The following is a 20,159-nucleotide window of genomic DNA, read 5'->3' as shown; positions in this document are numbered from 1 at the left end:
ATTTTCACTAATTATTTTTATCCCCTCTCCAATGAACATTTTGTGTTTCCTGTTTCCCTGTGGCAACAGCTACTAGTCCATGTGCAGGACGGGGAATGAATCATACAGCACAGGAGGAGGCCATTCAGCCCATCGTGCCTGTGCCAGCTCTTTGAAAGAGTTATCCAATTACGCCCACTCGCCCTGTTCTCTTCTTCCCCCATAGCCCTGCAAATTTTTCCTTGGATTCTGTGGTTCTTGGGTAGCTTGTGCTGATTCTGGGACTAAATTAGATTGGGAGTGCAATTGGACTGATTCCAGCACAAGCCTAGGATTGCAGTTGGGATCACTACATGGTGGAAGGAACGTTAAAATCTAGCATATGGGGGAACAAACCAACTTGGTTGAATTTCAACTCCTCGCATTGTCACCATTAACTGCTCTCAGTAACTCGTGTTTTCCTGTCTCAGATCTATTTTAAAGACGTTCATCCCAAGTTCCCTGCTGGGGGTAAGATGTCCCAGTACCTGGACAGTTTGAGACTGCAAGACGTCATTGACTTCCGAGGACCTAGTGGGTTGCTTGTCTACGAGGGAAAAGGTCGGTCACTGTCTCCATGGCAAGAAATTTCAACCATAGACTTGGCTCTGACAAAAAAAAATCCCTTTCTCAACGTGTAGGAATGTTCTGGTGCTTTTAAGATAGGGTCAATATCCTCCACAGCTGGCAGCCAGGAGCTGAGCTCCTCCGTTCTTCCAGAATCTCTGAACCAATGTGCCTGCCCTGCTACAGACATGCACCTGACAACACCTATTACATAATGTAACAGGAAAGTCCAAGCCTTTTAAACACTAGCCTATACTAAACTAGCTCTGAAAGTAATCACTTTGCATAAATCGATTTATTACTTATCCATTTTAATGGGTGAAATATCACAGCCTGGCTAGTACGGAATTAGAAACCCCAACCTGGGTGTGTTTAACCTTTTTTATTCAGATGCCTTTGTCAACTCACTCGGCTGTTCTATCTTGAACTCTGGTAGATTTGTCATTCTCGTAAATCTACTCTGCACCCTCTCTGAGGCCTTGACATCCTTCCTAAAGTATGGTGCCCAGAATTGGACACAATACTTTGGCTAAGACCTTACCAGTGAGTTTGGGGGGGGGGGGGGGGGGAGGAAATTCTGGAAGTAAAAATCTGTTAGTAAAAGTGACCATGAAACTGTCAGATTGTTTTAAAAACTCAACTGGTTCAGTAATGCCCTTTAGGGAAAGAAACCTGCTGTCCTAACCCGGTCTGAGCCTATATGTGACTCCAGTCCCACTCCAATGTGGTTGACTCTTAACAGACCTCTGAGGGGGTCTAGCAAGCCATACGGTCTAAAGGACTGCAGTGGTTCAAAAAGACCACCCACCAATACCTTCTCGTGGGCAACTAGGGATGGGCAATAAATGCTGGCCTTGCCAATGATGCCCACATCCCGAGAATGTAAAGAAGCTTCTAGCTTGGCTAACGAGTAGAAAAGCCTTGCAATAGCACAGGAATAGTATTGTTCTTTCAGTGACTGGGCTATCTTCTGTTTAAAGGACAGTTTGCTATTCGCGCTGATAAGAAATCTGAAGCCAAGATCAAAGCAGTTAAACAATTGGGAATGATTGCTGGTGGAACTGGTGAGTTGTTAATTGCATATTAATTATTTGTATGCAGGTGGTGGGCATTAATTGGGGATTCACTTGTGCCCCTATAAATAAGACACAAACTGAAACTGTGGTTATTGGATTAGGAGGTACTTGCTTGTAATGTGTATCTCTGTAAATAAATGCTCAAAAGCATGTAAAGATTGGTTCCAGTTCTATCCTTCACCAACTCTCTTTCTGGAATATAATAGTGAGGGTGGTTTTTCTTTGTGTATAGCTGAAGTAATGGCTTCAGCTGGAATTATATTTCATTACAAAGATCTGGCATTAACCCTGGTCTATAAATAAAACAAATGGAGACAGCGAATGATAACCAGCAGGAAAGGGAAGAACAAAAGAATTGTAAACTTGTGGTACAAAAACAGATGCCATTCGGTCCATCGTGTCTGTGCTAGAGCAAGCCCTTCAGCTGCTGCTGTCTGCTCTATTTCCATTTACCTGCATTTTACAGCCTTCCAGACTCAACATTGAGTGCAACAATTTCAGACTAATCTCTGCCCCCATTTTGTTTCTTTTTCTTTGCATGTTTTGTTCTTACTCTTGTTTTTGCTTTTGGATAGCAGCTGTCTATCATTTTGCCATTCACATATCCTCTGAACCCATTTTTTTTCTTGTACCATTACAACTCCTTTGGCCCTACACCATCAACTCTCTTTTTGTCATTTAATGTCTCCTGTCTTCCATGCTTCCTTCCCTGTTGTTTTTCCACTCCCCCCACACACAATTTCACCTGCATAAAACAACTTATTACATTTCTAACTTTTCCCAGTGCTGATGAAAGGTCATTGACCTGAAACATTAACTGTTTTTCTCTCTCCACAGATGGAGACCTGACCTGAGTATTTCCAACACTTTGTTTTTATTCCATTCCCCTGTATCTATTCCTCTTCTATTTCAAATCCTTACACCTTTTAAATGTTGTTCCAGTCTTTGTCTCAATAACCCTTTGGGATGTATCATTCCCATTCGAATAACCCTTGGTGTGAAAACATTTCTTCTAACTTGCACTTTTATTCTCCCAGTCAGTAATCCTCAGGCTCTGTTCCTTGTTATTGATTCACTAATCACCACAATCTTGCACTATTTACTGTCACAAAACCTTCCATAATCTTGAAACCCTCTTAAATCCTCCTTATCCAGTTTTGAGTCTTTCTTCATAATTAATCTCATTCCTGGTATTATTTAAATGACTGTTCACGTATCTCTTTCTGTGTCTCTTGTATCCATCCTATAATATGTGTTTAAAAAGTAATAAATTATAATTCATGCCTATTTCACGTGTATGAGCAAACTACATTTATTCTGTTCTGTAAGTTTGTTTTATTTGACCATATTTCATGTGTCAGCCGTGGCACAAGGGGCAGCTCTCCTGAATGAGTCTGAAGGTTTGAATCCCACTTCAGATACTTGTGCCTCTAATCCAGGCTGACACTTGCAGTGTAGCACTGAGAGTGCTGCACTGTTGGAGGTGCAGTTTTTCAGGTGAGACACTAAACCGAGGCCCCATCTGCCCTCTCGGGGCATGAAAGATCCCAATTTATCTTCTCTGCTGAAAAGGAGAGTTATCTATGGTGTCCCACTCAATCCCTCAACTGACCTTCACTTTAATGAGGGCATATTGGCTGTTGTTTCCTTGCATTGTTATAATAACTACACCTCTAAAATACTGTGAAGGACTTTGGGATGTTCTGAGGATGTGTAAGATGTTATAAAAATGTGTATTTTGAGGCTGATGTATGTGATGGTGAATCTTTTCAGGTATAACTCCCATGCTGCAGCTGATTAGAGCAATTGTGAAGGACCCAGACGATCCCACGATCTGCCACTTGTTGTTTGCCAACCAGGTACGTTGGTTTTCCTTGTTGTTCAGGAGAGACTTTGTGCTGTTTGGCAATCAGTGAAGATCACTGCTGGTTTGCAGCAGGACTCTTGCTACATTCTCCAAACTCCATCAGCAGTATTCATATTTTGCACGGGTTTTTTTTTTTTAAACTGTTGGAATAGATCAATATTTAATTTTGGAGGCTATTTTTATAATTTGATTTTATTTCCTGGCATCTCAGAGGCTGATGTGAGTTTCCAAGGGGCAGGATGCTTTTGGTTGCTTGTCCTACTGTTTTTTATAACGAAGATGACAAGATTGATTCCGATGCAGAATGTTCTTCTGTTTGATAAGCTTCCTACAATCCGAACCACCTTGTCCTCTCCTTACAACAGTCAGTATTCTGTCATTGCCCATCCCGAACCTGAGCCCTAATGTGTCTGAAATTACTCTTTGGACTTCACTCTTTTCTCTTTTGTATCATTTATTTGCCTCAATCAGTTCCCCGCTGAGGCAGCTGCCTTTGGGGCTGAACAGCCCCAACTTGTCAACTCTATATTTGTCGTCCTTCCCTCTGATAATGGTGTCCTCCTGGGCTTGGGATAGAACTGCATTTGGTGCAGTGGCCTTGGCCTTTGGCAAGACGTCTGGGGTTTGGAAGTCAACTCATTTGGTCTTAGCCCATGTACTGGTCAATTTGTTTACTGCTGTTTACCCATCACCCTTGTGCTCGCTGACCTACATTGGCCCCCACTCAAGCAACACTTCTATTTAAAATTCTCATTCTTGTTTTCAAATCCCTCCATGGCCTCTCCCTCCCTATCTCTAATCTCCTCCAGCTCCATAACCCTCGGATCTCTGCGCTCCTCCAATTCTGGTCTCTTGAACATACCTGATTTTAAACAATTCACCATTGGTGGCTGTGCCTTCAGTTGCCTTGGCCCTGATCTCTGGAATTTCCTTCCGAAACCTCTGACACACTACCCCTCTCTCTTATTTAAGACGCTCCTTTAAAGTCTACCACTTTGACCCAGCTTTTGACCATCTGCCCTAATATCACCTTTTGTGGCTCAGTGTCTAATTTTGCTTTATAATGCTGCTGTGAAGCACCTTGGACCTTTTATTAAATTAAAGACACTTTATAAAAATGTTGTTTCCACCTTGCACTGTTTGGATGTGGATGGACTAGACCCTCTGCTGCTTTCCTTTCACCAAGTTCATTTATTCAGGGACTAGATGTAGCTGAATTGCTAATGACTACAACACAATAACTTCGATTTGGAGAAACTGTGCAGGCAAATAACTAAGCCTGGGATCTTTAAGAAACCCGACTATGCTACAGTGGAAATGGCATATGGGGTAGAGGAGGCCATTCAGCCCCTCAAGCCTGCTCCGCCATTCAATAAGGTCATGGCTGAACTGATTTCTCCACATTTCCACCTACCCCCCCCCCCCCACCACCCACCACCTCACCTCCCCCTGACAACCTTTCACCCCTTTGCTTATCAAGAATCTATCTACCTCTGCCTTAAAAATATTCAAAGAGTCTGCTTCCAAAATCTATCATTTTCTTTCATGGGATGTGGGCGTTGCTGGCGAGGTCAGCATTTGTTCACCATCCCTAATTGCCCTTTAACAACCGAGTGGCTTGCTAGGCCATTTCAGAGGGCAATTAAGAGTCAACCACATTGCTGTGGGTCTGGAGTCACATGTAGGCCAGGCTAGTAGGGACAGCAGAATTCCTTCCCTAGACATTAGTGAACCAGATGGATTTTTACAATAATCAATGATAGGAACATAGGAGCAGGAGTAGGTCATTCAGCCCATTGAGCTTGCTTCACCATTCAAGATCATGTCTGATCATTCACTTCAATGCCTTTTTCCCACACTATCCTCATATCCCTTTGTCATTGACCAATTTCTAAATAGCAATCTGCTTTAAACATACTCAATGACTGAGCTTCCACAGCCCTCTGGGGTAGATAATTCCAAAGATTCACAACCTTCTGAGTAAAGAAATCTTTCCTCATCTTTCCTCATCTGTCCTATGTGGCTTCCCCCCCCCACCCCCTTATTTTCAAATTGTGACCCCTGGTTCTAGACTCCTCAACCAGGGGAAACATCTTAGCTGCATCTACCCTGTCTATCCCTTTATGTATTTTGTAGGTTTCGATGAGATCGCATCTCATTCTTTGAAACTCTATAGAATACAGGTCCAGTTTCTCCAATCGCTCTTCATAGGACAGTCCCGCCATCCCGGGAACAAGTCTGGTGAACCTTTTGTTGCACTCCCTCTATCTCAGTAATATCCTTCCTAAGGTAAGGGGACCAAAACTGCAGACAGTACTCCAGGTGTGGTCTAACCTAGGTTCTGTCCAATTGAAGTAAGACTTCATTACTCCTGTACTCAAATCCTCTTGTGATAAAGGCTAACATACCATTAACCTTCTAATTGCTTGCTGCACCTGTATATTGGCTTTCAGTGACTTATTGACTAGGGCACCCAGGTCCCTTTGTACATCTACACTTTCTAATCTCTTACCATTTAAGAAATACTCTGCACCTCTGTTTGTCCTACCAAAATGGATAACCTCACATATTTTTCCACATTATATTCCATCTGCTATGTTCTTGCCCACTCACTAAGTCTGTCCAAATGCCCTTGAAGCCACTTTGCATCTTCCTCAACACACATTCCCGCCTAGTTTTGTGTTATCTGCGAACTTGGAAATATTACATTTAGTTTAGTGTTTAGTTTAGAGATACAGCACTGAAACAGGCCCTTCGGCCCACCGAGTCTGTGCCGACCATCAACCACCCATTTATACTAATCCTACACTAATCCCATATTCCTACCACGTCCCCACCTGTCACTATATTTCCCTACCACCTACCTATACTATGGGAAATTTATAACGGCCAATTTACCTACCAACCTGCAAGTCTTTTGGCTTGTGGGATGAAACCGGAGCACCCGGAGAAAACCCAAGCAGATACAGGGAGAACTTGCAAACTCCACACAGGCAGTACCCAGAATTGAACCCGGGTCGCTGGAGCTGTGAGGCTGCGGTGCTAACCACTGCGCCACTGTGCCGCCACATGTGGTCCCCACATCTAAATCATTGATATATATATTGTGAACAGCTGGGGCCCAAGTACTGATCCTTGCAGTACCCCATTAGTCACAGCCTGCCAATGCGAGAATGACCTGTTTATTCCTACTGTTTTCTGCCTGTTAACCAATCCTCAATCCATGCCAGTATATTACCTCCTGTCCCATGTGCTTTAATTTTGCTAACCAACCTCCTTTGGGGAACTTTATCAAAAGCCTTCTGAAAATCCTAGTATGCTATGTCCATTGACTGCCCTTTATCAATTCTGTTAGTAACATCCTCAAAAGAAACTCCAACAGGTTCATCAAACATGATTTCCCATTCATAGATCTGTTAATTATGCCCAATCAGATCATTATTATCCAGGTGTCCATTTATCACATCCTTTAGATGTAAGGCTAACAGGTCTGTAGTTCCCTGTTTTCTCTTAAATAGTGGAGTGACCTTTGCGACCTTCAAATCTGTAGGAACCATCCCAGAATCTAGAGAATTTTGGAAGATGATCACCAATGCATCCACTTTCTCCATTGCTACCTCTTTCAACACTCTGGAATGTAGAATATCCGGTCCTGGGGACTTATAAACCTTCAGCTCCATTAATTTCTCCAATACAACCTTCTTACTAATACCTCATTACCAATATCCTCATTTCCCCCTAATCCCTTGGATCTCCTCATTCTGGGAGATTTCTTCTATCTTCCTCAGTGAAGACAGATACAAAGTAATATTTAGCTTCTCTGCCATTTCTCCATTCCCCATTATAAATTCTCCTGACTCTGCCTATAATGGACCCACACTTGTCTTAACCAAATGTTTCCTTTTTATGTATCTATAGAAGTTTCACTGTCTCAGTCCGTTTTTGTTTTTTGCTAGTTTACATTCATATTCTATTCTTCCTTTATCAGTTTCTTGGTTCTTCTTTGCTGTATTCTAAAATCCTCCCAATCCTCAAGTTTACAACTATTGCAACTTTATAAGCCTTTTTCTTTTAATCTGATACAATCCTTAACTTCCTTTGTTAGCCACGGTTGACTGCCTTTACTTTTGGGTTTTTTGTGCCTTGAAGGAATGTATAGTTGCTGTAAACTATCTAATAATTCTTTTGAAGACTATCCATTGTCTATGCATTTTCCCAAACCACCTCAGTTAATTTGCCTCTCACCTTTGTTCAAATTTAACACTATGGCTTCAAATTGAACTACCTCACTTTTTTTCAAACATAATGTAAAATTCTATCATATTATGGTCACTCATCCCTAAAGGTTCTTTTACAACAAGATTATTAATTAGCCCTTTCTCATTACATAATACTAGATCTAAAATAGCCTGTTCGCTAGTCGGTTCCTCAACATACTGCTCTAGAAACAGTGATTATTGACAACACAGCCCGCAGCTGATGTCATCTGACTGCGCCAATCTGCACAGATTGGCTCCTACTCTCTGCGCATGCGTTGTGTTCCGCATTGCCAGGACTGGTTGGCATGCGCAGATGACGTCATTGCATAACACGGGGGTGGGGAAGCTTGCTTCCCCTGCCCGCCCGCTCACTTTCACCCCCCCCTTATTTGAGCAGCGCCATCTTTAGTCCTGGCAGCTGCCTGAACGTCTCAGACTGTGATGTTTTAGTGGCACAGGCTGCATTTGTGCATGTGCCACTGCAGTGCCACCTAGTGGTTTTGTCAGAAAATGCAGCCCTCCAGAAACCCGTCCTCCACAGCATTGGTGCTCACTCGGTTTACTCAATCTATGTGCCGATTGAAGGCACCCATGATTACTGTATTACTCATGCTACATGCTTCTGTAATCTCCTGATTAATACCATGCCCCACACTACCACTACTGTTTGGCCTATAAACAGCTCCAATCAATGTTTGCTGCCCCTTGCTGTTTCTTAGCTCCACCCAAACAGATTCCACCTTTTTGTCCTTCTGATCTGAGATCCTCCCTTACTAATGTACTGATCCCATCCCTTAACAGCACAACACCACCTCCTTTTCCTTTCTTCCTGTCCTTCCTTAAATGTCGAATATCCTTGAATATTCAGTTCCCAGTCTTGGTCACCCTGTAACCACGTTTCTGTTATGGTAATTGGATCATATACATTTACCTCTATTTGTTCCTTTTAAATCATCTACCTTGTTGTGAATGCTGCCTGCATTCAGGTAGAGTGCCCTTAATCTTGTTGTCCTGACATTCTACATTCTAAGCCTAGTTGATGCTCACCTTTGTTTTGCCTGCCTTCTAATGTCACTTGCTACTTTTCTACCTCCTGTTACCAGCTTTACTTCCTTTCAATTTGAACTACCCCTCAGGTTCCTATCCCCCGACAAGCTAGTTTAAACCCTCCCCAACAGCACTAGCAAATCTCCCTGCAAGGATATTAGTTCTGTTACTGTTGAGGGGTAACCCGTCCATCTTGTACAGGTCCCACCTGTCCCAGAACTGGTTCCAGTGTCTCAGAAATCTGATGCCCTCCCTCCTACACCAATTCTCCAGCCATGTGATCAATCCTCCAATTCCTATGCTCACTAGCAGTGGGAGTAATTGTTAGATTACTGCTTTGGAGGTCCTGCTTTTTAATTTCCTTCCTAACTTCTCAATCTGCTTTCAGGACCTCATCCTTCATCCTACCTATGTCATTGGTACCAATATTATTCACCCTCCCCCAGAAGGATGTCCTGCAGCTGCTCCGTGAAATCCTTGACCCTGGCACCAGGGAGGCAACACACCATCCTGGTCATGTTTACTGCTGCAGAAATGCCTGTCTGATCCCCTGACTATCGAATCCCCCATCACAATTGCTCTTCCACTCTTCTTTCTCCCCTCCTGTTCAGCTGAGCCACCAGTAGTGCCACAGACTTTGCTCTGGCTGCACTCTCCTGAGGAACCATCGTCCTCACTATATAATCCAAAAATGAAAACAGATTAGCAATCAAGAGAGACTCGGGGGACTCCTGGACTGCCTAGTGGTCACCCATTCCCCCTCTGCCTACCTACTGCTAATCTGTGGTTTGACCACCTCCCTAAACCTGCTATCCACGTAGTTCTCTGCCTCGCGGATGCACAACAGTGACTCCAGCCGCCGCTCAGGTTCTGAAACCCAGAGCTCTGGCTTCTGCAGCCAGTGACACTTCCTGCAGATGTGTTCGTCTAGGACATGTGGTGCATCCATGACTTCCCACACACTGCAGGATAAACATTCCACTTGTCGAGCTACCCTACCATACCGTAACTTTAAAAACTATTTATTACAATTAGAAGTAGAATAACTTGCCAATTACTCACCAATCAACTTCTTCCCCTGTACCAAAGAGAGGCAGCTACTGGAGGCTGAAAAAGAAAAAGCCCCTCCCTCATTGAACTCCCTCATGCACCAAACTTCCACTTTCCACTCTGTGCACTCAAAGTAGCACTCAGTGCAGACAAATTTATTGTCTCTCAATTTATACTTGCATTCCTTACTGAAGTCCCTTCACTTATCAAACTCCCTTCACACTCTGTGCCCTCCAGCAACACTCAGTGCAGATAAGCAGCACTGAGAGTCCCCTGAATTTGTTCCCTGTAAACAATGTCAGTTCTGTGAGCTCAGAAACCAGTTTAAGCTAGCTACCTAATTAATGAGATACAGCTACTCAGAGCTTGTATATCCCCATTTAAAACTAAGAAACCTAACTTTCCTCTTAAACAGTAATTTCAATTAATTGCTGAATGTAAATGAAACAAAAACTTCAGGGAGATTAACCCTTAAAATCCACTCACTTACCGAACTCCCTTCACACTCTGTACCCTGGTAGTTTCATGGTCATTATTGAGACTAACTTTTAAGTCCAGGTTTTTATTAATTAATTGAATTTAAATTCCACCAGCTGCTGTGGTGGGATTTGAACCAGTCACCAGGGCATTAGCCTGGGCCTCTGGGTTACTAGTTCAGTGACATTACCGCTACGTCACTGCGCCTCCTTCAGCCTTGAAGGGCTCCAATTGACCCTCAACATTAACGGCCTTTTGGCTGAGCAAGTTCCAGATTTCTGCTACACGGAGTGTGTGGTTTTAAAAAATGCCTCCTGATTTCCTGAACAACCTAGCTCTAAATTTAACATTATGACCCTTTTTGCTCTGGACTTGCCCACCAGAGGAAGTTATTTCTCTGTATCTACCCTGTGGAACCCCTTGTTTTAAACACCTCAATCTTATCCATCCAAAACCTTCTAGACTCAATGGAATGTAAGCTGTGTCCATGCAACCTGGCCTCCTAATTTAACCCTTTTAGCCCCGGTATTATTCAGTTGAAGCTACGCTGCACCCTCTCCAGTGCCTGTATAACCTTCCTGATGTGCGGTACCTAGAACTGAACATAGTTACTCCAGATGAAGTCTGACCAAGGCTCTACAACTGAAGCATCATCTCTTTTTTTTTTTTAAATTCAAATCCACTTGAGATAAAGGTCAATATCCCATTGACCGCTTTGTACCTGTCCACTAAGATCTTTCTGGATTGGTGAATTCTGAACTAATTGATCATTAGATCGCAAGGTAATTATGGTTAATGAGGAAAAGACAAGCCAATTAATATGGTCCCTCTTAGTTATGAAAATTGATAACAGCCTGCACGGTTCCCAATTACTGGGTCAATCCCAATTTAATTTTTTAATTACAATATTGATCTTTTCGCAATTCTGCACAGAATGAAGGATCGGATTTTTATTGATGTGTGGCTAGTGTATAATTCAGGGAGAGGAAGGGACCCAAGATGGACATTGTTTCCACAGTTCGATTTATTGCCTGTATGTCCTTTAGCTCACTGAGCATAGGTGGTAAATGGCTTCTCACTTGACTGACTATGCATTCACATTGGGCTGATTCATTAGCTGGGCTGAACCTGTTAACCCCTTGGTCGAGGGGTGGATGGCCAAGCTGCTGTGTTTATGGAGGAACCAATACAAGTATCTTTAGCACCTCCCTGAGTTTCTGCCTTGTTGCCTAGTTCTGGTGTCTGATTCTTCTGAAGAAGGCAGTCAACTAGAGTGGTTTCCTCTCTGAAATAGTGGATAGGAGGTTGCAGTTCCTTGGATGGAGAAGGGGAAGGTTTGGTAGGGACATGTTGTCTTCCATTCTATGTTTCAGCACTGGGTTCTGGTCCCAATATTATAGAGAGGCTACAGAAGCACTGGATAAAGTACAAAAAAGATTTACAAGGATGATGCAGGAATGGAGAGGACACTATCAGGAAAGATTAAACAGGTTGGGGCTCGGAAGACTGAAGGGTGAGATTATGAAGGGGTTCGATAGGTTAGACACACACACTTGTGAAGGGCCCATAAATATAAGAGAGTCACTAATTAATAATTCCAATAGAGAATTCGGGAGAAACTTCTTTACCCGGAGAATGGTGAGAATGTGGAACTCACTACCACAATCACTTCCTGTGGTAGTTAGTGTTAATACATTTAAGGTGAAAGCTGGATAAACACATGAGGGAGAAAGGAATAGAAGGAAATGCTGATGGGGTGAGAGGAGGCTTGTGTGTGGTACATTAACACCAGCATTGGACTTGTTGGGGCAAATGGCCTGTTATGTTCACTTTTATGCAGATGCTTTTAAATCATTGATCTCTTCTGATGCTTTGTGGTTTGTTGCAGACAGATGTCTGGGTGAAGTCTGAATCCGAGACAATTAATGCAGTCAGTTAGTCAATGTGCTCAATATTTTAGTTGCAAAATTGCTAGCCCTCTGGTCTCTGAGTCAAAGGTTGGGGGTTCAAGTCCCACTGCAGAGACTTGAGCACACAAATTTAGGCTGACGCTACAGTGTTGTCTTTTGGATGAGACATAAACGGAGGTCCTGTCTGCCCTCCCCGGTGGAGGTAGAAGATCCAACATGAGTGTTTTGAAGAAGAGCAGGGGAGTTCTCCCAGTGTCCTGGCCAATATTTATCCCTCAACCAACATCACAAACAAATTATCTGGTGGTCAACTCATTGTTTGTGGGAGCTTGCTGGGTACAAATTAACTGTCACATTTCCGACATTACAACAGTGACGACAAAAGTAATTAATTGGTTGTAAAGCACTTTTTGATGTCCTGAAGTCGTGAAAGGTGCTATAGAAATGCAAGTCTTTGCAAGCTTCATGACTTCCCTGCGTGTGTTGATCACATGGGTTTGTGTTGCAGGTTTTACTTTTGGTGTAAAGGTTTTTTTTTGTGCTTGTGAACTTTTTTAAAACAAAAGGATCGCACCTTGACCTGATCACCATTCATTTTTCTGTTTTGCTGTTGAATTTCACTCATCCAGACTTACCCAGTGAATGTGACCCATGCATTGAATCGCCCCATTCCTTGCCCATGTTGATTGCGATGAGCTGCCTTTTTTCTTTTTACAGACAGAGAAAGACATTCTTTTGCAACCTGAGCTGGAGGAAATAGAGGCCGAGCACCCTCACCGTGTCATAATATGGTACACCTTGGACAGAGCACCTGAAGGTATGAGTCAGCTTGAGGCCAAGTATTTGCTTTGCATAGACACACCCCTCTGCTCGCTAACCTACGCTGGCTCCTAGTCAGCCAGCTCCTGTTTTTTTTAAATGCTTATCCTCATGTTCATATCCCTCCTTGGCCTTACCTACTCCCTGTCTCTGTGACCTTCTATAGCCCTACAATATATCAGCTCTGGTCTCCTGCGCATTCCCACTTTTAATCACTTTACCATTGGCAGCCATGCCTTCAGCCGCCTCGGCCCGCAGCTCTGGAGCGCACTCTCACTCGCTGCTCTTCTCTACCTCTCCTCCTTTATGATGCTCCTTAAAACCTCCCTCTTTGACAGAGATTTCTTAATCTTTGCACGTTGTCAAAATTTCGATTGTTCCAAGGCACTTCATGCAGTTGTCATTTTATCATGTTAAACAATGGAATTCTTGTATTTATACAGCACTTTTTATTTACCAAGCCTGCATTTTCTTGAATAAAAACAAAGTGCTGGAAATATTCAACTGGTCAGGCAGCATCTATGGAGAGAGAGTTCAAGTTTCAGGTCTGTCTTTTCATCAGACAGAATGGAAAAGGAAGAGGACTATCCCCGATAGTAAAGGATGACGTAAGGAAAGTAATAGGAAAGGAACTTTGCTCAGAAGATCAGGAAATAGAATCAGTATGGGTGGAGATTAGGAAGAGCAAAGGTTACCAAACACTGGTGGGAGTAGTTTATAGGCCCCCTAATGGTAGTGTTGGACAGAGCATTAAGCAGGAAATAATTGGAGCTTCTAACAAAGGCAGTGCAATAATTGTAGAGGCCTTTAATTGTCATATGGACTGGACCACTCAAATTGGCAAAGATAATATGGAAGATAAGTTTGTGGAATGCTTTCATGACAACTTCTTACAACAATACATTGTGAAACCAACTAGGGACAAAGCTAATTTACAACTAATATAGTGAGGCAGGGTTAATTAACAAACCGAGTAAAAGATCCTTAAGGAAAAGAAAACAATTGAATTCTGTCAGTTTGAGAGCAGCATATTCAAGTCCAAAACTAGAATCTTAAAGCATATTACTTAATATGAGGGGACATGTGGGGGGCTAAAATTGGTTGGGTAAATAGACTAAAAAGTGGTAAATAAGCAGTGGAAAACATTTGAAGAAATTATTCAAAATGTTCTACAAAATCCATCCCATTAAAAAAAAAACTGAGAAAGATCCATTCGTGGCTACCAGGGAGGTCAAGGATAGTATTGGATTAAAAGAGGCTTATAATAGTAGTAAAGCTGAGGATTGGGAGAGTTTTAGATTCCAGTAAAGGGTGACCAAAAAGTTGATAAAGGGGGAAAAAATAGAATGAGAGTAAACTAGCCTAGAATATAAAAACCGATTTTGTAAGAGCTTTTACAGGTATATAAAAAGGAGAATAGCTAAAGTAAATGTTGGTCTCTTAAAGGCAGACAGGAGTAATTATCATGGGGAATGAGGAAATGTTGAACAAATACTTTGTGTCTGTCTTCACTGTAGAAGGCACAAATTACATGTTGGAAATAGAGGGTAACCAAGGCGCTAATAAAAGGGAGGAAATTAAGGTAATTTCGGCAGAGGAAAAGTATTGGAGAAACTCGAGGGACTGACAACTGACAAATCCCTAGGAATTAATGGTCTACATCCAAGAGTTATAGGGGAGGTAGCTGCATTGATGGCGGCTGCACTGGTTATGATTTTTTCCAAAATTTCCTAGATTTTGGAACAGTCCAAGAAGATTGGAAGTTCACGAATGTAACAGTTATTCAAGAAAGGAGGGAGAGAAAATGGAACTACAGGCCATTTAGTTATAGGGAAGATGCTGCAATCTATTAACGAAGTCTCAACTTAAAGGATCAAAGTATAATCAGACAAAGTCAACACTTTTACGAAAGGGACAAATTTATTAGAATTTTTGAGGATGTAACTAGTAGGATAGATAAAGGGGAACCAGTAGATGTAGTATACCTGGATTTCCAAACGGCATTCAATAAAATGCCAAACAAAAGGGTAATACAGAAGATGAGGGTTCATGGAATTGGGGGTAATATATTAACAAGGATAGAGGATTGACTAACTGATAGGAAGCAGAGAGTTGGGGTGAACAGGAAATTTAAGTTGGCTGGCTGTAACTAATGGAGTGCTGCAAGGATCAGTGTTGGGGCCTCAACTATTTCAATCTATATTGTTGATTTTGAGAGAACTAGATTGATCCTGGGATGAGGGGTGTCCTATGATAGGCTGCATAAATTTGGTTTCTAAGTTTAGTAGAATGAACTTGTTGAAACATACAAGATTCTGAAGGGGTTTGACAGGGTAGACACTAAGTTATTTCCCCTGGCTGGGGAACTGAGGACACTGGGGCACCATCTCTAGTGAAGGGGCTAATCATTTAGGACTGAGATGTGGAGAAATGTCTTTGCTCAGGGTTGTGAATCTTTGGAATTCCCTTCCCCAGAGGGTTATGGATGCTCCATTGTTCGGTATATTCAAGTCTGAGATCAATAGATTTTTGATCTCTCAGGAAATCGAGGGATATGGGGAGCAGGCAGGAAAGTGGGTTGAGGCAGAAGATCATCCATGTTAGTGAATGGCAGAGCAGGCTTGAGAGGCCAAATGGTCTGTTCCTGTTCCTATTTCTTATGTTCTTAAAACACAACATTCCATTTTGTTGGATTCAAACATGATGGAAGCATCTTAAATAATTTGGTAATGGAAGGACATTGAAGGGGACAATGGCTGGAATTTAACGTTGGGCAGGAGGCCCCACCCATCAGCCAAGAAGTCAGGAGTGAGCCTGCCTCCATGGGCCTGGGGAGCCAGGCTGGGATTTTTTGCTCCCCGGGCCCTTAATTGGCCTTGGGCAGGACTTCCACCAACTTGAGACAGTAAGTCCTGCCTAATGGAGCTGCCGGCCAATCAGCGGGCCTGGCAACTCTTGCACTCAGCAGTGCCACTGGGAGTGGTGGCCACTGCTGGGACTACACCCAGCCATTGGAAGGTAGAGGAAGGATGGCCCCAGGACAAAAGTAAGTATTTGGGGCCTCAACGGGGACGAATACCTGGGGCCCGGCGAGGCAAGGGGGATCTTTTGGGGGGTGGAGGAGGAGTGTTGAGCGGTGGGGCAGTTGGGGCTTTTGGGGTGGCCCTCCCTACAATTGTAGGTGGGGTGGTGGTGGTGGGAATGGCCTCCGTTGCCTCCCATTCGATTTTACACCCACATTCTCTTGTTGAGGGGGCTGTGAGCAGATCCAAAAGACAATTAGATAGGTTTCTGGAGGGAGAAGGTGGTGCTGAACTGAGAGTGTGGACGGCTTCTTGAATAGAAAAGATGGAAGTTCCGAAAAGTTCTTGTGCAATTAACAGCAGTTGAAGTTTTGAGAGTTTTACATGGGTGCTCTGAGTGAGTTGGGCACTTTGCATTAAAACAGTACTCGACTTGTGAAAGAAGCTGAAATTTAAACTGAGATACACGACAGGCTTGAAATTTAAATATTCAAATAAGCAACGATGCCAAAACAACTGCAAGCTTCCAGTAAAGAGGGAATTTTGAAATCACTGCCTGGCATTCACACTCCCAATGATTCAATGAGGGTTTAACCAGATTTCTACATTAGTGACTATAGCACTAACAACTTGTATTTATATAGCACCTTTTTTAATGTAATGAAATGCCCTGAAGTGCTTCACAGGAGCATTATCAAGCAGCGATACTGGAACAGATGATCAAAAGCTTACTTGGAGTACTTCATTGGCTGTAAAGCATTTTGGAACCCCCTGAGATTGCGAAAAGCACTATATAAATACAAGTTACCTTGTTCTATGTGTGAGCATTGAGCTGTTCATAGTGCAGACTGGAAATATACACAAAACAATGTTGATTAAATGCATCACATCAGGTGAGCAGTGGAGCATTTTGAGGGAGAGGGGGGGGGGGGGGGGTTGCAAAAGGAGAAAATGCAATTCTGTTTGTTTGAACAAATTTCCTAGAACCAGATAATAAGCTGTAAATATTCAACTTCTCTGGGCACTAAGTCATCTTTCTCTCTCAACCCCCCCTCCTTTTGTGACTTTTAGGCTGGAAATACAGTGAGGGATTTGTGAATGAGCAGATGATCCGGGAACATCTTCCCCCACCTGCTGACGATGTGCTTATTCTACTGTGTGGTCCTCCGCCAATGATCCAGCATGCCTGCAACCCAAACCTCGACAGCCTGGGTTACAGCCCCAACACTCGGTTTGTGTACTGAGAGAGAGTCTGGCCCATCCAGTACAAAGGCGCCGGAATATAAAAAAAAAAAGATTAATAGTCAAGATTCCTGTCCGAACAGGGTCCCACTTTATACAAGCTATTCAATTGATCTTTAATGAGTTATGTCCTGCCAACATTACGCTCTTATTACTGCTGTAGAACTGAAATACACGCTTTTGAATTCTGAGGCAGCCACACAGGTGAAAGGTCCTCGTACTGTGCCTACTGCTTTGCTGTAACTTCATGGAACAGTTTATGACCGTTCTAGTGTAGGTACAGTGATGGAGCATCTCTGAGCAAATATAGTGCCTTTCTTTTGCTCTGCACTTGCAGTGTTTGACTTTCACATGCTGTGTGTGTATATATATATTTGCTATTTTGAGGTGCTGAAGCAAAAGTTGATTGTGTGGGTGATGTTTAAAAAGGGTGGTGTACTGAGTGAGGAGAATTGAGTTTGCACACAAAGACTTCTTCAGAGTGTGGTGCTGGGCTTTACAAGTCTTATGGGTGATCTGTATATGAAGGGACTAAGACCAGTTATCACATTGGCAGAGTAAGCTACAGCGATCCCAATTCCAAAAATGATGGTAATCTCACATGAACTGTATAGAGAAGACAGGATTACTGCAGATCATTTTTAATCTCCATGACGGCCATTGTTGTTTCTGTATTGTGTGAAAGACCTTTTTTGAGAAATTTTTAACAGCCTCAAGTTAACCTTCAACTATTTGACAGGGTAGATTATTTGCTGTGGTTTATTTTTAAGACCAACCAAATATGAAAGTTCAAGGGTGGACTCTGGCTTGTTCCTGGATCAGCGCTGTGCAGAATTACAACACATTGGACAGTTTAGGAAGTGAAATCTTCTAAAAATGACTTTTCTGAGCAATCCATAAACACCGGATTGGCCAACACCCTCTGTCAGGGGATTAAGGATGACCTGGTAAGTAATACCGGGGACAATATGTGCTACTCCAACCCTCCTGGAATTGGAGAACCTCAGCAAAGTGGAAGCTTCTGTCATCATTATTGGTCTCTTACTTGTGCAGCCACAGCAAGTAAACCCAATTGGATTTGCTCAGAGCTTCATACTTCTAAGAACTGCCTGTATGGTGGCTCCACATTGATTATTAAAGGATAAATGACACTCAGTAAGATGGGGAGGTGGGGTTCATAGATGAAATATTACATTTTTTTGTGGTGTTACTTAGTTGAATATTTTTATACATCGATGGCGAGAGTTAAAGACTGGAGAAATTTGCTTTAGAGTCACCTCGTGGGCAGAGCCTGCAATTGCACTGCATTGGATGGGAATGCTGACAAAGCAATTTCCCATGGGGAAGTCTGACAAAGACACAAGCAAAAAAATCATGACAAGGTTTGAGGACAGGGAACAGACATCCTATGCAAGATTAGCTGAGCTAAGTATCTTTTATTGATTACTCCTGTTACTCATTTGGAAATTCCTCATGATTAAATTAGTGGGAAATGGATTACAGATTATAATGTACTGCATTAAACACTAGTTTCATTGGGCAAATGGCTCCGTTAACTTTTTTTTTCAGGAAGCTAAGTTCTACCTTGTTTAGACAGTTGAATTTGGAGCTCCTATTCTTGAAGCTGCTTGACTTTGTAAACATTTTTACGAAAATTTTCAGAAAGCTTTGTTCCAGTTTTATTGTGATTTTTGTTTTATAACTTGCTAATATCTATAAAATAAATAGCATGTCAAATGATACTTGTCACAGTTAGCAGATGCTAATATACTAGTTAATTGAGAAATCTCTGCAGTTGTTGGAATGTATGTGCTTTAGGAAGAGAGCTACACCTGCCTCCTGGCTTTTAACTGACCCTTCCCCACAAACTCGGGTCAGGACACCATGTACCCATTCAAAATGAGCTTAACCCATTAATCCAGGCTGATGTTTCCAGTACAGTATTGACGGAGTGCCTCACTGCCACAGGTGCTGTCGTTTTGGATGAGACATTAAAGTGGAGCCCTGTCTACCCTCTCAGGTAGATGTAAAAGATCCTATGGCACCATTTTGAAGGGCAGGGATCCTTGTGTCCTGGTCAATATTTATTCCCTTTCCCAACATTACTAAACTGATTATCTGATCTTGATCGTGTTGCTGTTCATGGGAGCTTGCTCTGCACAAATTGGCTGTCCTGTTTCCTACATTATAAGTGACTACACTTCATAGGTACTTAATTGGTTGGAAAGTGCTTTGGGACATCCTGACAGGTGTTAAATAAATGCAAGTTCTTTTTATGCTCAACTAGATTTTGTAGCCTGAAACAGCTTCACATTAGCAGCAATACAATGCATTGTATATTACACTTATCAGGAATACTCTGAAATGTCATGGCACCCATTTATTGTACATATGCTAATAGAGCACAATAAAGTTATTAAATGACAGTTGTCTTGTTTTGTGCTGTTAAGTACAGGACAGCAGTGCTGGCAGATGGAGGTTTTTCTCCCCTAAGTGGAGGAAAAATGGGTAACACCTAGGCCTCTGTTAGCAAGCACCCATTCCGTCTTACAAATTGGGCAGTGAGGCCGGAGACCAACAATGTGGCAGAGGTCCTAAGGGTGCCAGTGTAAAGTGGCAGTGCAAAGGATGCCCAACTTTGTTAATCTGGTGGAACTTGGTACCCAGTGCTGCCTGTTATTTCCTGTGATCTGTCCCTCTTGCTAGGAAAGTGCCATCCTGTGACCAACAGTCTTTCATTGGTTCATAGGGTCCAACAGTGGATGTTCAGTGCTCTTCCAGGACACCAGGAAATTCTGTAAAAT

The 20,159-nt window shown here is 42.6% G+C and overlaps 1 protein-coding gene across 2 annotated transcripts in view; it reads left to right on the top strand.

Moving 5' to 3' along the window:
• Window positions 1-19,781, top strand: part of LOC137379422 (NADH-cytochrome b5 reductase 3-like) — a 36,169-nt gene extending 16,388 nt beyond the window's left edge. For both annotated transcript variants that reach the window (XM_068050210.1, XM_068050209.1), the window contains 5 exons: window positions 450-579; window positions 1,566-1,649; window positions 3,435-3,520; window positions 12,989-13,088; window positions 17,185-19,781. In XM_068050210.1, coding sequence (XP_067906311.1) covers window positions 450-579; window positions 1,566-1,649; window positions 3,435-3,520; window positions 12,989-13,088; window positions 17,185-17,357 — 573 coding nt within the window. In that variant the 3' untranslated portion in view covers window positions 17,358-19,781. The remainder of the gene's footprint in view (window positions 1-449; window positions 580-1,565; window positions 1,650-3,434; window positions 3,521-12,988; window positions 13,089-17,184) is intronic.
• Window positions 19,782-20,159: the final 378 nt, after the last annotated feature.

The sequence above is a fragment of the Heterodontus francisci genome, chromosome 18 (assembly GCF_036365525.1).
Source record: "Heterodontus francisci isolate sHetFra1 chromosome 18, sHetFra1.hap1, whole genome shotgun sequence".
Classification (NCBI taxonomy): Eukaryota; Metazoa; Chordata; class Chondrichthyes; order Heterodontiformes; family Heterodontidae; genus Heterodontus; species Heterodontus francisci.
Note: the sequence above shows the minus strand (reverse complement) of the source record. Positions and strands in the feature narration are given on the sequence as shown.